We start from the raw sequence: 15,051 nt of genomic DNA, 5'->3' as shown, positions 1-15,051 counted from the left end.
AATGGTTGAAGATGGGTAGGAAGGAAAGAGGTAAGAAAAGGAGGAGATGAAGCAAAAATATATGGAACTATCTGTGTTCTAAGTAGGGGGACTAACCCAATCCAACACCATGAAACTCCAGGGGTGGGTGAAGGGAAAAAAGGTATTAATTCTAATTGATAGTAGAGCAATCCACAATTTTATTTCAGTAGACTTGGTGGCTGATTTAGGCTTGACAATAGAAGAAATACCACCTTACAAGGTCTTCCTAGGAGATGGACATGGGAAATCACCAGTGGTAATGGACCATTTAGAGTGCTTCAAAGAATAAAAAATAATGCATTTAGGTTGGAGTTGCCATGTGAATATGATGTGAGTGACACATTCCATGTGTGTGATATAACCCCTTTTTTAGGAGATTGGGAGCAAGATGGAGATGAAAAGCCTCTAGATTTAAGGTCAAATCCTTCTTAAAAGGGAGGGGATGATGGCAAACCCCTAGCCAAGGCTCTAATCCAAAGAAGCATAGCCAAGCAAATCCAAGAAGAGTCAACCATGAAAGGTGAAGTCAAGCTCTTCTTCTCTTCGACCATCAAAGAGTAGAATAATTATGGGTTTTGTATCATGGGCCTAGTAAGGTTTATTTTTGGGCCAAGTAGAATAGGGTATTTGACCATTTAAGTCAACAAATGGCCAAGGCCCAATATTGACCCAAGTGGACGTCCATGGTTGTTTGACCAAAGGGGTTAATGTTTTCAAGCTAGCTTGGTGCATAAGGGAGTGGGTGTCCCACCTATGTGTTAGTGGCCATGTGTCACTCTCACATTAGAGAGGATTTCCCATAGGTAGTAGCCATATGTTCTCCTCCTAATAGAGAGGATTTTCACCTTGTTCTCCAAGCTAGTCAAGTTTGAGTTTTTAAGTTTTGCTTCTACAAATTAGAGACACCCTTAGCCTATAAATATAGGTGTCTCCCCCTCTTGTAATTACCTTTGAATTTGAATAATGTTATGCTATCATTTTTAGCCATATTACTCATCTTAGGTCACCCATAACTAGAGCATCCTAAGTTGTCTTCTCTAGCCACCCTTCTCATAGAGTTAGCCTAACCTCTCCTTAAGCATAACCAAACATCATTCCCTTCCACATTATAGTACCTTTGGTTGAGAGCCTTAGCTCCTCCCCCCACCAAATTTTTGCATCCCATCACCATTTCAACCATCTCCATGGCATCTCTTCTAGTTTTGGCCCAACCTAGCTAGAAGGAATGTTATCACATACACATCATACAACAAATAAATAAAGACAAGATTTACATATTCATAAAAAAGATGCTCGCTTAGCAAATGAATGTCTCGCTGAGCGAGTATCTACTGAAGTGATGCTTGCCCTGGCGACTATATTACTCGCCCTATGAATATATGCCATTGATGCTCTCTGTTTTTACATAAAACTCTCCCGTTAGTGAAGTGCAGGTTTGCCTAACAAGAGAATACTTGGAATAAATTCTTTAAAATTTGCCTAGTGAATATCCTCGCACCTAGGGAGTCAAGTACACACTGCACTGTTGGGTTTTTGATATTTTCATTTTAGCTCAACCACTCTTACTCGCTCAATGAACATACCTCTTAGCAGCGCTCTTCACGTGGTAGTTCGCCCAGCAAGTAAAAATGTTGAGCTCTCTAGAATACATGCTCTCACAACGAGTCTACATAATTTTGCAAAACCAATTCTGTTAGTTGTGCTCCTAACTAATCTACCTAGGCATTTCACTCATATTTTAGATGAAAACACACATTAATATTTAACCGATACCTAAAGCAAATCTAGCTAGGTCCCATAACTAATCAGAATCACCATCAATGCAAAATGAGCTCTGAATACATACTAAACTTCATTACATATTCAATCTTATAGAAACATCATTTTAAATTAGATTTCAACACAATAAAGCATCATATTCCACCATCACACAATTCAATCTCAACACATAGTAGTAATATTTAAATTTAAACTAGTTTCCCTTGCTTGGTGTAGAAAACACCTTTGACTCAAAGATGCCCCTAGAGCTCTAAACTCACATAATACTCTAACTACCTACACAAAAATCGGATTTAAGGAAAAAGCATATCACCAGGATCAAACTGTGGCAGACCTACAATTTAAGTCTCTTGCTTCAAGAAGAGAAGAGGAAGAAGAGGATTGGAAAAATGAATTGGTAGATGATGCTCCTATGAGAGGTACAAGATCACTCTCTGATATTTATGAGAGGTGCAATATTGTTGTTTGTAAACCTACAGATTTTGGAGCAGCAGAAAAATATGAAAATTAGTTGATTTCCATGAAGGAGGAAATGTCTATGATTGAAAAAAATAGAACATCGGAGTTGGTTGATCGACCCCAAGATAGGTTAGTTATTGGAGTTAAATGGGTGTACAAAACCAAGTTAAACTCTAATGGTTCTATCAATAAATACAAGGCAAGACTTGTTGTGAAAGGTTATGCTTAAATCTTTGGTGTTGATTACTCAAAAACTTTCGCACCAGTTACTTGTTTGGTCACCATAAGGATTTTGCTTGCTGTAGCTTTTAAATGAATTGGAAAGTGTATGAACTTGATGTAAAATTAGCATTTTTAAATGGTGTTTTAGATGAAGAAATTTATGTTGAACAATTTGAAGGTTTTGTGAAGAAGGAAGAAAAGGAAAAGGTATATCTTCTTAAAAATGCTCTTTATGGGTTGAAACAAGCTCCACGAGCTTGGCATAACATAATAGATGATAATTTGTTGAGCATTGGTTTTAAAAAAGGCTTGTTTGAAGTTTGATTGGTTGCTTAATGTATCTTATTGTAACACGTCTTGATATTTTAAATGCAGTAAGTATTTTTTCTAGATTTATGCATTGTGCAAGCCAACTACATCTCAAAGCTGCTAAGAGAATAATTCAATATGTCAAAGGCACAAGTAATTTTTGTGTTAAGTTCACATGGAACAAAGAATTTAAGTTGGTTGATTTCTCTGATAGTGAATGGAGAGGTATTATCGATGATATGAAAAGTATGTTGGAAGTCCCACATCGACTAGAGATAAGGCCAATTTAGAATATATAAGTGGGGTGCAGACCTCACCATACAAGCCGATTTTGTGAGGTTGAGTTAGGCCTAAGACCCACTTTCTAACATGGTATCAGAGTTATGGTTAGAGTCTATCCTAGCGGTATTTGTTGGGCATATTGTTCCACCCGCTATTGGGTCGTTATCGGACCACCCATTAATATCTAGTCTCACGCTCGAGATGTATATACCTCGACGTGAGGGGGGTGTGTTGGAAGTCCCACATCGACTAGAGATAAGGTCAATTTATAATATATAAATGGGGTGTAGACCTCACCTTACAAGCCAGTTTTGTGGAGTTGAGTTAGACCTAAAACTCACTTCTAACAAAGTATTTCGGACTATTGTTTTCTTCTTGGATCAAATGTTTCCTCTTGGAGCTCAAAGAAGTAAGAAATTGTCACTTAATCCACTCCAGAAGCAAAATTTATTACAGCAACAATTGCTATCAATCAAGCTTTGTGGTTAAAAAAGATTTGAATGAATCTAAATCTCGAACACAAAGAAAATACCAAGATTTTTGTTGACAACCAAGCTACTATCGCAATTTTCCATAATTTTATATTTTATGAGAAAACTAAAGATTCATCAAATTGTTTTCTTAAAGATAAGTAAAAAAAATAAAATGAATTTGTGACTTTGATTTATTTGATTTATTTCAAGTCTAAAAATCAACTTTCATATTTATTTATAAAGCCACATTTAGTCAGTAGGTTTGAGCTTCTAAAGAAAAAAATTGGTGTTTGTTGCTCTTAAAGCAAGGAAAAATGTTAGAAAAATACTTAAAACATGCCCATATTTTGATTCAATTTTTTTTTTTATTGTTTTCCTAGTTTTAAGGAATCAGTTAGGTTTTTTATATATGACTCATGCATTTTATTCAGTGGCTTATTTCTAGGACCACATTGTTAAGGAGTTGTTAATTTTTAAGTTTTATATATTGTAATATTTTTTATTTAATAAAGTGAGTTTTCATTTTTCTCCTTCATTATTCCTTCCCGCCTGTTAAGCAAATTCTGCATTCTTATAAATTATCACCAGGATGATTGCAACTGACAACATCTTTCCCCTGACCCGCCAGACTCTGCTTTGGATGGGAAGTGGGATGAGGCAGTCCAATTTAGGAAGATGATGACTGAAAGGAACTTGAGGAAGGAAGTCAGTTACAGCTGGATTATTGTAAAGGGTAAAGTGCACCGTTTTGTGGTAGGTGACAGACACTATCCTCAAACAGAAAAAATATACTCAAAATTGAAAGAACTCAATTTTTCTCTAAAAAGGGATGGAAGAGTGCTCTATCTGACTTTACTGTACGTAAAGAGCAGCTTCTTGGTCATAGTGAGAGACTGGCTATAGCTTATGGTCTCATTTGCACCGCAGCTGGGACCCCTATTATGGTATTCAGAAATACACGATCATGCAAAGACAGCCATGACTTTGCAAAACGAGTCTCAATAGTAACTGGTCGTGAATTAGTTGTGAGAGATGCCACCAGGTTTCATCATACTAATTGTTCTTGCTGTGATTATTGGCATAGTTTACTTAATGCTCCATCAATTACACCATGGAATAATCTATAATTCTATATTAGACGATTGGATATTCAGAGCTCGTGTGGCTTTTCCCCAATCAGAGAGCACACTGGGATTCATCTGAATAAGTTATTTTCATTTTTTGACACCCTATTTCGAAATATACCAAAAGAAAAGGATGACAAATTGAAGAATATGAAAGGAGAAGAAGAAAGCAAGTATGCTCTTAGGATTTCAATGAGGCATAAATGCTAAAAAGGAGACAAGCTACTTTAAAATGAAAAGCATTAGCATTCTTCAAACGAAACGATGCACCTTTTCCAAAACGCCACATAAAGAAAATAATCTCAAAACCTGTTGGGAAAAAAAAAGCATTGTTCCAAGAAATACATAGCAGGTTCATTAAAGGAACTAATGATGTGTTATTGATGGGCAATTAAAGGTATATTTTATAATGATATTTCATAATTTTATATATATATATATATATATATATATATATATATATATATATATATATATATATATATATATATGACGATCTTTTGCAAAGGTGTAAAAGGTTGGTCCTTGTTAAAGTAAAGATTTTGATTAAGTGATGAAAACAACCGAATATAAAACATGGACATGTTTTGTTTGTAAACATAGTCATGCTTCCCCTATAATAAGAAGATAGTTTTAACTTCAAAAAAAAATGAAACAAGCATTTGTACGTCAAATGATACAAGCAACGTACCTCATTTTTCATTTGATAAAGCATGGATATGTACAAACATATGGATTTAAGATAATCTCATGTTACACAAATAAATAAATAAATAAATATATATATATATATATATATTAATAACTTTTTAAATCATTCATTTGTATATTTGAAATAAACCCATCACAAACTATATATCACATAAATAATAATAAAAAAGTTATTAAAAAAAGTTATTAAAAAAACATTTTTCTTTATATTATATTATAGAGAATGTTCGTTAAATTCATTTGTCAAGATATATCTTGAGTTGAGCTAAAGTTGTTTTCTTCAACAACTCCCTGATATAAACATCGTCAATTCTAAAAAAAAAAATCATTCCTTACAGTATACTTTACACAAATTCAAGCAAGACACATTCTTTAAAAAAGATAAGTTCATTTAGCTATTTAGATTTATATATAAAAAAAAAAAAAAAAGAGTATTGAATGATGCTTGGATTGCATTTAATGCATGATTAGCAATCAAACTCGTCATTCGTAAGAATGACATTTGAAAGAGTTCAAGTTGGTCTAAAAAAGGGATTGCAACTCTTTAGAATATATATAAAGGCATTTAAGAAGAAGTTGTTTGTACTTTGCAGCAGTAGTATGCGTTGATAGACAAAACTACTATGACAATACTTTGTATCTCTTTTTCTCTTATTTCTTTACATTACATGTATTATCCACATTAACTTGGGAATGAGAATTATTGTAAGAATGTTTTAAAAAAAACTCTAAACTAGTAAATGGTTCATTTATAAGTTACTTGGCTACAATCCATCAAATACAATATAGGATAAAAATTCATTAAGTAATTGTTTGTCATACACAATTATTGTTTGAATATTCATTATTAAACAATATTTACAATTTTTTTAAAATAATAAAAATACAATTCAGCACCCCCTTATTTACAATAATTGTATTTTTCATGTTTTTTTACAATCCTTAACAAAATTGATTGTAATAAATTGATCTTATGAAACTTATTTATTATCATTAAGAAAAACTAATTGTTTACTAGCATCTTGTAATAAATATATATTTCAATTGTTGTAAATACTAAAATGAATCTCTTGATTTAATACTCAATAACATCGTCAGATAAAATAAGGACTGGACTAATAACCAAAATTTATTAATCAAGTACTTAGCAGACAAATATATATTTATCTTCATTCAATAAGACTTCAAAAACTTAATAAGACAATTCAACAAAAGAAAAATATACATTAAATTCTTTTTACTCAATATTATAAGTTTGGTTATATTGCACAAGATAAAATACATTCATATATTACAACCTAAAGTAATAATATTCATATTATAATTCTACAAACTCTACTGATTCGAGATGTCTTATCCAAATTACTTTTCATCCATTCAGTACTCAAATTTCTCAACCAAGTCCACAAGCTCAGAAACTCATCCTCAAGTCCAAAAGTCCAAAAGGTAGCAAAACATATGCCTATAACTAATTAGCTACTAAACAAATTTGCGTCTAACTAATTAACTAATTAACATGTTTTGTTGAAATATCTCAAACATCAACCATCAGAAGTCTCGTAGTTCTTGTTCTCCCATGTACACATCGTACCAAAAGTTGACATTATCGTATGCGTTTGCCGCATGCACTCCTTTGGAAGTCAACAACGGAGAGAGTGAACATTGGAAGTCCCGGTGACCCGCGCCGGTGGCCGGAAAACTTGCGGTGTGGCCGGAGTTACCAGGTGAGAGAACTTGAGACCAGAAATCATCGTCGAGCGATTCAGGCTTCACGGGCAAGCGGTGTTGATGATCAATAGCACTAGCACTGTTGTGGTCTCTGCTGTCACTGGTGGTAGAAGTGGTAGAAGTGGTGAGGGTTGACACGTCACTGCTTGCACACTGTGGAGATGACAGTGCCTTTTTTTCCTCTTTGGTTCCGATGACATGATCTGTGGGAAGTGCATTCACGGGTTGTTGTTGTTGTTTGGAAAATTGTGTGCGGACCAAGGACTGGTTTTGATTCGTGTCTTTGTCTTGTTGGGACAACCTTTTCTTCAAGTGGGTGTTCCACACGTTATTTATTTCGTTGTCTGTTCGACCTGGTAACTTTGCTGCTATGGCTGACCATCTGCACTTTAAATTTTCACATATCAATGCTGCATCAGAAACACCTTTTTTCTTACCTCTGTTACCTAATTTTATTTTTTACGCATGTTAATTTCATGCAAGAGAACTACAAAGAGAATAATTCAAGAAAATTTAGATCTTTAAAATAAACTTTAAATCTTATAGATGCATTTTTTTAATGTTTTAAAAGATTTGAAAATTAAATTAAATTATGTTCTTCTTACTCATGTAGTGCACAGTTTTTCGAGTCAAACCATGTTCTTATCACCTATGGTAAAATAAAATTACTTGAGTTAAGACCTTTAAAATATAGTTTAAATCTGATAAAATAAAACCACAGTTTTGATATTCTAAGAAATTTTTTATTCTAAATTAAATCAATTCAAATTGAAGTGAGCAAAACTCAGTTTAGTTCACATTTAATATCTAAATCAACATTCCATCACCTGTTTTCCATAAGAAAACTTTCACACCCATCTAATTTTTATGGTTGAGAGTTTAGAAAAAGAACACCCAAAAACAAATCGATATCAAATTCTATTAAATATTTCACGTTTCAACCCAAAATTTTAACTATATCAGTAATAATATACTGTTAAGATTAAAAACCATTTACCTATTCCCCAGGTTTTCATGCAACTGGATTATCATGTCTTCTTCTTCACTGGTAAAATTGCCTCGTTTAATATCTGGCCTAAGATAATTTATCCACCTGAGTCTGCAACTCTTCCCACACCTCAAAAGCCCTATTGATTAATTTAAGGGATAAGAAAACATCAACAAAAACAACATTAAACAAAACTCGGATTTTATTGAATAAGAAAGCAGTACCAGCTTGTCTGGGTAGGGCATGCCAATTTTTGTGACCATGTTTGTTGATATGATTGACGAGAATGCGATCTTCCTCAGGACTCCAAAACCCTTTGTTCAATCCCAATCTCTCACAGCAAGGACTTCTTCCCATGTTTTCTGTTACTGTTTCTCCACACACCAAATCAACAACCACTCTTCTCTCTTTTCTTTAAACTTCAACTCAGAACCAGCAGACAAAAACAACAAAAATTAAATTAAGGTTGAATGTTGAGCCTAGCCTGAGACACATGTTATATACTTCTGTACACTGCACTGCATTATTAATGTTTTTAATGTTATAAAACTATGGGTAATTAATAATTTCAATAAAAAATTATTAAAATTAAACACAAGTTGTATTGAACAGTCTGATGCTAATATTTTTAGGAAAAGGGGAATTTCCATTTATGGCAATAATAGCTTATTCACCGATTGAATAATGGTTTTCCCTTCCAGAAGAATGACTCCCATTAAAAATCTACTTCCATAAAAGGGTCCATCTCAATAATTTGCATAAAAGAATTATTATAAGAAGCGGTAATTATTAGATTTTTTTTTTACATAGTACATTATTATAATTCTGTGATGGCATGCTGTATATTATATTTACCAAATTAACACACTTTTTTTTCTAAAGTTAGAATTCGATTTTTGGTATCCGAATTTTAATTTATTTTCAATTTTTTTTTATAATCTTAACTTAAAATTCGTTTTCCAAATAACCGAGTTATTTTAATATTTCTTTTTATAATCTTAAGTTTATTTTTTTATATTTCAATATTTTTTTATAAAGATTTTTATTTTCAAACATTTATATTTTAATTTTTTAATATATTAGGTAGAATTTTATATTTTAATATTATTTTTTATAAAGACTTTTATTTTTTAAGTATTTATATTTTAATTTTATTTTATAATCTTAGGTTAGAATTATATATTTTAATATTTTTTTATAAAAACTTTTATTTTTTTAAACATTTATAAGAAAAGTATATTGGAATTGGGTTTTAACAAACCGAATTTTGATTTATATTTTAAACTCTTTACTAGATCTTCAAACAGGAAACAATGGTCATGCACATCACCTCAATTGGAGCAAACCACCTTGTAAATGGACATGTTTTTACAAAATCAATGGCCCAATATGTTCATTGGTGCACTAAACACCACCCCTGACCATTAAACTCACCCACCCATCTAAAATAAGAAACTTGAAACAATAACATGAAAGTAAACTCATTTAGGAAGCTTAGAAAAAAGTTTTTTTTTTTCAAATTAACTGCATCGAGTACAGCGGTCTAAAAATTATGAGTTAGTAGTCATTTGAAAGCTCTTTGAGTCTAGATTCCAACAAAACAAGAATCAACTCATTTGGAGTTCGGCGGAGAAAGTTAAGAACAGAACAAGCAGCAAAGGTCAAAAAAATAAAGTTAGGGAGCGTTGTTCATTCAGGTGGGGAGTACAGTTCAAGTTTTTTTACAAATGACCATTTTTCTTCTGGTAATCGATTACAAGACCCCTGTAATCGATTACTAGGGCAGAAAATGACTAGCAATGCTTATGGAGCTCATCTAACTTACATGAAAGCACCTAAATGATCTTTTTACTCAATAATACAATAGCCTAATGTGTTCATTGGTGCACTAAACACCACCCGTGACCATTAAACTCACCCACCCATCTAAAATAACAAACATGAAACAATAACTTCAAAGTAAACTCATTTAGGAAGCTTAGAAAAACGTTTTTTTTTTTGGGAAATTAAATGCATCGAGTACAGCAGTCCAAAAATAATGAGTTAGTAGTCATTTGAAAGTTCTTTGAGTCTATATTCCAACAAAACAAGAATCAACTCATTTGGAGTTCGGCGGAGAAAGTTAAGAACAAAACAAGCAGCAAATGTCAGAAAAACAAAGTTAGGGAGCATTGTTCATCCAGGCGGAAAGTATAGTTCAAGTTTCTGCACGAATGACCATTTTTCTTCTGGTAATCGATTACAAGACCCCTGTAATCGATTACCAGGGCAGAAAATGGCCAACAATGCTTATGGAGCTCATCTAACTTACATGAAAGCACCTAAAAGATCTTTTTACTCAACAATTGAATGGCCTAATATGTTCATTGGTTACACATGACCATTACACTCACCCACCCATCTAAAATAAGAAACATGAAACAATAACTTCAAAGTACACTCATTTAGGAAGCTGAGAAAAACGTTTTTCTTTTTAGAATTAACTGTACAAATTACTCTAATTCCAATATACTGTTCTTATAAATGCTTAAAAATAAAAAATTTTATAAAAAAATATTAAAATATATAATTCTAACTTAAGATTATAAAATAAATTTTAGGAAAATATATTTTAAAAAAATTAAAATATAAATGTTTAAAAATAAAAATCTTTATAAAAAAATATTGAAATATAAAAGATAATCTTAAGATTATAAAAAATATTAAAATAACTCATAATTCGGTTATTTGGAAAATGAATTCTAAATTAAGATTAAAAAAAAAAAGTTAGAATTCGGTTAACGAAAACCGAATTCTAACTTTAGAAGAAAAATGTATTAGTTTGGTAAATATAATATACAATATGTTATCCTCGAAATTATAAACATATTCTATGCTACGAGAGAAAAAGAAATCGTAATTATTATAAAATATAATATATATATATATATATATTATATATATATATATATATATATATATTATATAATGTACATATACACTTAAACTTGTGTTTATCTTTTTATTATTAAAATATAGTTTCTATGATTTCAAACAATCAAAAGTTTAACCTCATATCACAATCACAAAAAAATTCTTTTGCATGTTTTTTCTTTTACATTTTTTGTCACTTAAAATCAACATAAATGTGGGTAATGTAATTTTTCGATTAACACACGTCATATTAGTCATATCAGTTAAATTAGTTCTTAACTAATTTGTTATGGTATCAAAGCTCTCTTGAAGAGAGTTTTGTTGTACACCAATGGCTAATGAAACAACCTATCCCTATACTTTTTAAGATGCACATAATGCATCGCATCCCTTATATATCCACCCAAATGACCCTGTCCTTATTTTACCGCTATTCACATATGAGAATTATCATAGTTGGTCTTGTGTAATGAATATGAGCTTGTTAACAAAGAACAAGTTAGGATTCATTGACAACACGATTGAAGAACCATTGAAGAATCATGCAATTTTTCCTTTATGGGAACGAGGTAACATACTTGTTCTTAACTAGCTAATAAAGTCGACGAACATGGAGATTGCACAATCCATTCTTTGGTGTGAGAAGACTACAAATGTGTGGAGGAAGCTCCGTAAACGTTTTTCACATGCTAATCTATTCAAAACAAATTTTCAACGTGGAGATTGCACATAATCGTTTAGAAAACTTATGTAACCGATTAATTCTATACTTGAGAAAATTTTCAATCCAATTTCATTTAAACAAATTTACTCACTTATGAAACAAATAATGGCATTTCTTTTTGTTTTAATCAATTAGATAACTTATGTAATCGATTACTACATAGTACTTTGTCCTTGTTTAAGCATACAAAGTGAACTGGTGAAATCTAACAAATTATATACTAAGTTAAATCGATTATTTCATCCAAAATTGAGATTATTAATATGTTTAATACATGATTCATTTAATACAAATGAATTCTCTTATCCAGCATAAACAAGATATAGATAAAACAATTGTTATGTCATTTGTTGTGCAAGAAACTATAAAATCATTCTTTTGTTCATCATAAAAAACAAAGATATAAATGGTAGATTTAGCTCCCCCTATCAACAAGTTAGTTTTAAAATAGTGCAGAATTTTTATTTTTAAAAATTCTTCTAATTTTAAAAATAATAAAGAATTTTTATTTTTATTTTAAAAATAAATTAGAATTTTTGTTCTAATTTCGTAAATAAATTAGACTTCTCCTTCTAATTTTAAAAATAATGAAAAAATTTCCTTCAAATTAAAAAAAAAATGATTTTAAAAATAATGAAGAAATTTTCATCAATTTTAAAAATATTGAAGATTTTTCCATCTAAAATTTAAAATTGAGACTAAATTAAATAAAATTAACCAAATTTGAGACTAAATTCAACAAAAATAAGAAAAATTAGAAATAAACTAAATACAAGACAATGACACATGATACTAACAATGACATGTAACCGTTATACTGACTTGACACGTGACACTAACACTGACTTGACACATAATACTAACATTGTCATGTGACATAATATTAATTTGATATGTGCACAACTTGTTTTAAAAAAATTAAGAAAAAATCTAAGAAATAAAAAAAACTTTTAAATTATTTTTAAAAACCACAAATTATGACACACATTGCTCACGTGCCATTAATAATTTAGACGGTGTCATAAAAAAAAACAAAATTAAACATAAATTACAAAAATTGAAACCATGTAAAATCCTCCAAATAAATAAATCTCACATTGAACAAAATCAAAACATGAAAAAAAAAAGTATTTAAACCTTACTTTTTATACTTTTCTTAATTTACATTGAAGACAAAAACATTAACTATCACATTAAATAAATCCCATTAAGATTAAAATACTTATTAAACAATTATATAAATATTAAAATAGTATAGAATTTCATCCCTATTAGATAAATAATGAGTAAAATATATAAACATTTTTAATTTAAATTTGTTGAAAGTTAAACACTTTTGTAAAATATAATTTTTTCATTTATATATTTTATTTTAGTTTTATCTTTAAATAATATAAAATCTCCAACATATTTCTCATGACAAAAATTAGACATCTTAAATATGATATTAGACTTTTATAAATACTAATATCATTGAAATATATTATGATATCTATTCAAAAATAGGTTCAGTTCAAATTAAATTTTACAAAACCACTTGTAATTAATATTTGTACTTAAGTGTACAATCTATTTGAGCTCTTCCCCACGCACCTCCATATTATAATCCTGCACTCCCAAAATTACTTTAATAACCTTCTTAAAATCTGCAAAAGCGGTGCACACTTCAGAGAATCTTTGATTGAATATGTTTAATATATTGAAATCAAAATCTTGCACCCCCAAAAAAGAACTTCTCTCTCGCACCTTCAAAAAGAAACTTTGTTTGTCATTCTAACCCTTCCTCACCATGAGTCATCCTCCTCCATGATTTGTATTTAATCGTACAACTCTCTTGTGGCCTCCACTGCATTTCGAAGTCCCTTGCCATCTCTGTAGGTCGAGATCATCTGCCCTGGCATTTGTGGTTGTCATTGTCACCTTCTGTTAAGTCCCCGGCAAGTGTATCAGATCGTTATCAAATAATATAAATGGTCCCGTAAAGAGCGCCTAGTTCACCGCTCAACGCTACTTTTTCTATACTCTGGTTAACTATTCAGCATTCTGATTGACTGATTGACTTTTATGTATTGTAACTCCTTGATACTTCAACCCTTCTTTCAAATCATTCAATAAACCTACAAAATCAAGATAAAACCAAACATAAAACCAAGAAAACCAACTTTGACTCTCTTATTCTCTAACTTAAGCAAAATGCATGATTTCAAGCTAATTCTAAGTCATAAAGGATGTGTTTAATGTCAAATTTAAGTATGAAAATAACGATTTTTCAACCATTACCACGAAGGTATTCAGTACGAGTATGACGAGGGTATTCAGCACGAGTATGACGAAGGTATTCAGCACGGGTATGACGAGAGCATTCAACACAACTATGTTGAGAACAACTATGTTAAGCAAGAGGGTATTCGTGAAGAACCAGATGAAGAAGGTGGATTCCAGGAGGTCCGCAATACACCTCCTTGCTTACTCACTACACCGATCATGTTGCATTTACCATATGGCAAGGCCGGGTTAGTACAAAACCTAAATAATTATTTTTCCTTATTTTATTATAAACTAAATACTAAATAAAAAACAATAAACTTATTCAAAATTGAATAAAACTTTAAAACTTAAGACATAAAAATTTAAAAACTTAATAACAAACAATATAATTTAAAAAAATAATTAAATACTAGATAAAAAATAACACCTACAAATTTAACTAGTACAATAAATAACAAAAATATTAAAAATAAATAATGAAAAGAAACACATATTTAAGTGTTGTAAACAATAAAGGTATTTCGAAGTGCGCCAAACTTAAAGTTTTCACAATTGCCAACTTACATTGTTCCTGAATTGGCATTCCAACACCGACAAACCCTTAACCGAACTTCAAAGTTAGGTTAAGATTTCTAACATTATAATTTATAGTCAACATATTTAATTATTGTAAAAAATATATAAATTTAAAATTAATACAACATAATATATATAAAAAAACATAACAAATATTATAAAAACAACAAATAATAAAACATATACAGACACATCAAAACCAATTAAATATAAACATAATATATATATATAAAGTAGATAGCAAAATCACGCAGAATCGTTAACAGAACATCGAAACTGCAGCAATCCTTAGCCGATGTTCGAACGCCAATGAGACTATAGATGTTTGGTTAAAATTTGTAACCTATAACTTACCTCTTACAGACTTCCTCTTACAGGGCAAAACACCACACATACTGCCATGAGAGATACCACTACGGGACCACCACCAATAACACCGAGACCACCACCCCCAACAACTAGTTACCGGGACCA

At 30.8% G+C, this 15,051-nt stretch overlaps 1 protein-coding gene across 1 annotated transcript; it reads right to left on the bottom strand.

Moving 5' to 3' along the window:
- Positions 1–6,742: 6,742 nt before the first annotated feature.
- LOC106778329 (transcription factor MYB4) lies at positions 6,743–8,562 on the bottom strand. The gene is made up of 3 exons (XM_014666275.2): positions 8,321–8,562; positions 8,106–8,235; positions 6,743–7,490 (listed from the first exon to the last, which is right to left on the bottom strand). Exons 1-3 carry the CDS (start codon positions 8,451–8,453, stop codon positions 6,929–6,931), a joined length of 825 nt encoding a protein of 274 aa, XP_014521761.1. The 5' UTR covers positions 8,454–8,562; the 3' UTR covers positions 6,743–6,928.
- Between the last annotated feature and the right edge of the window lie 6,489 nt (positions 8,563–15,051).

The sequence above is a fragment of the Vigna radiata genome, unplaced genomic scaffold (assembly GCF_000741045.1).
Source record: "Vigna radiata var. radiata cultivar VC1973A unplaced genomic scaffold, Vradiata_ver6 scaffold_403, whole genome shotgun sequence".
Lineage (NCBI taxonomy): Eukaryota > Viridiplantae > Streptophyta > Magnoliopsida > Fabales > Fabaceae > Vigna > Vigna radiata.
The sequence above is the reverse complement of the archived record's forward strand: the minus strand, read 5'-3'. Positions and strand labels throughout refer to the sequence as shown.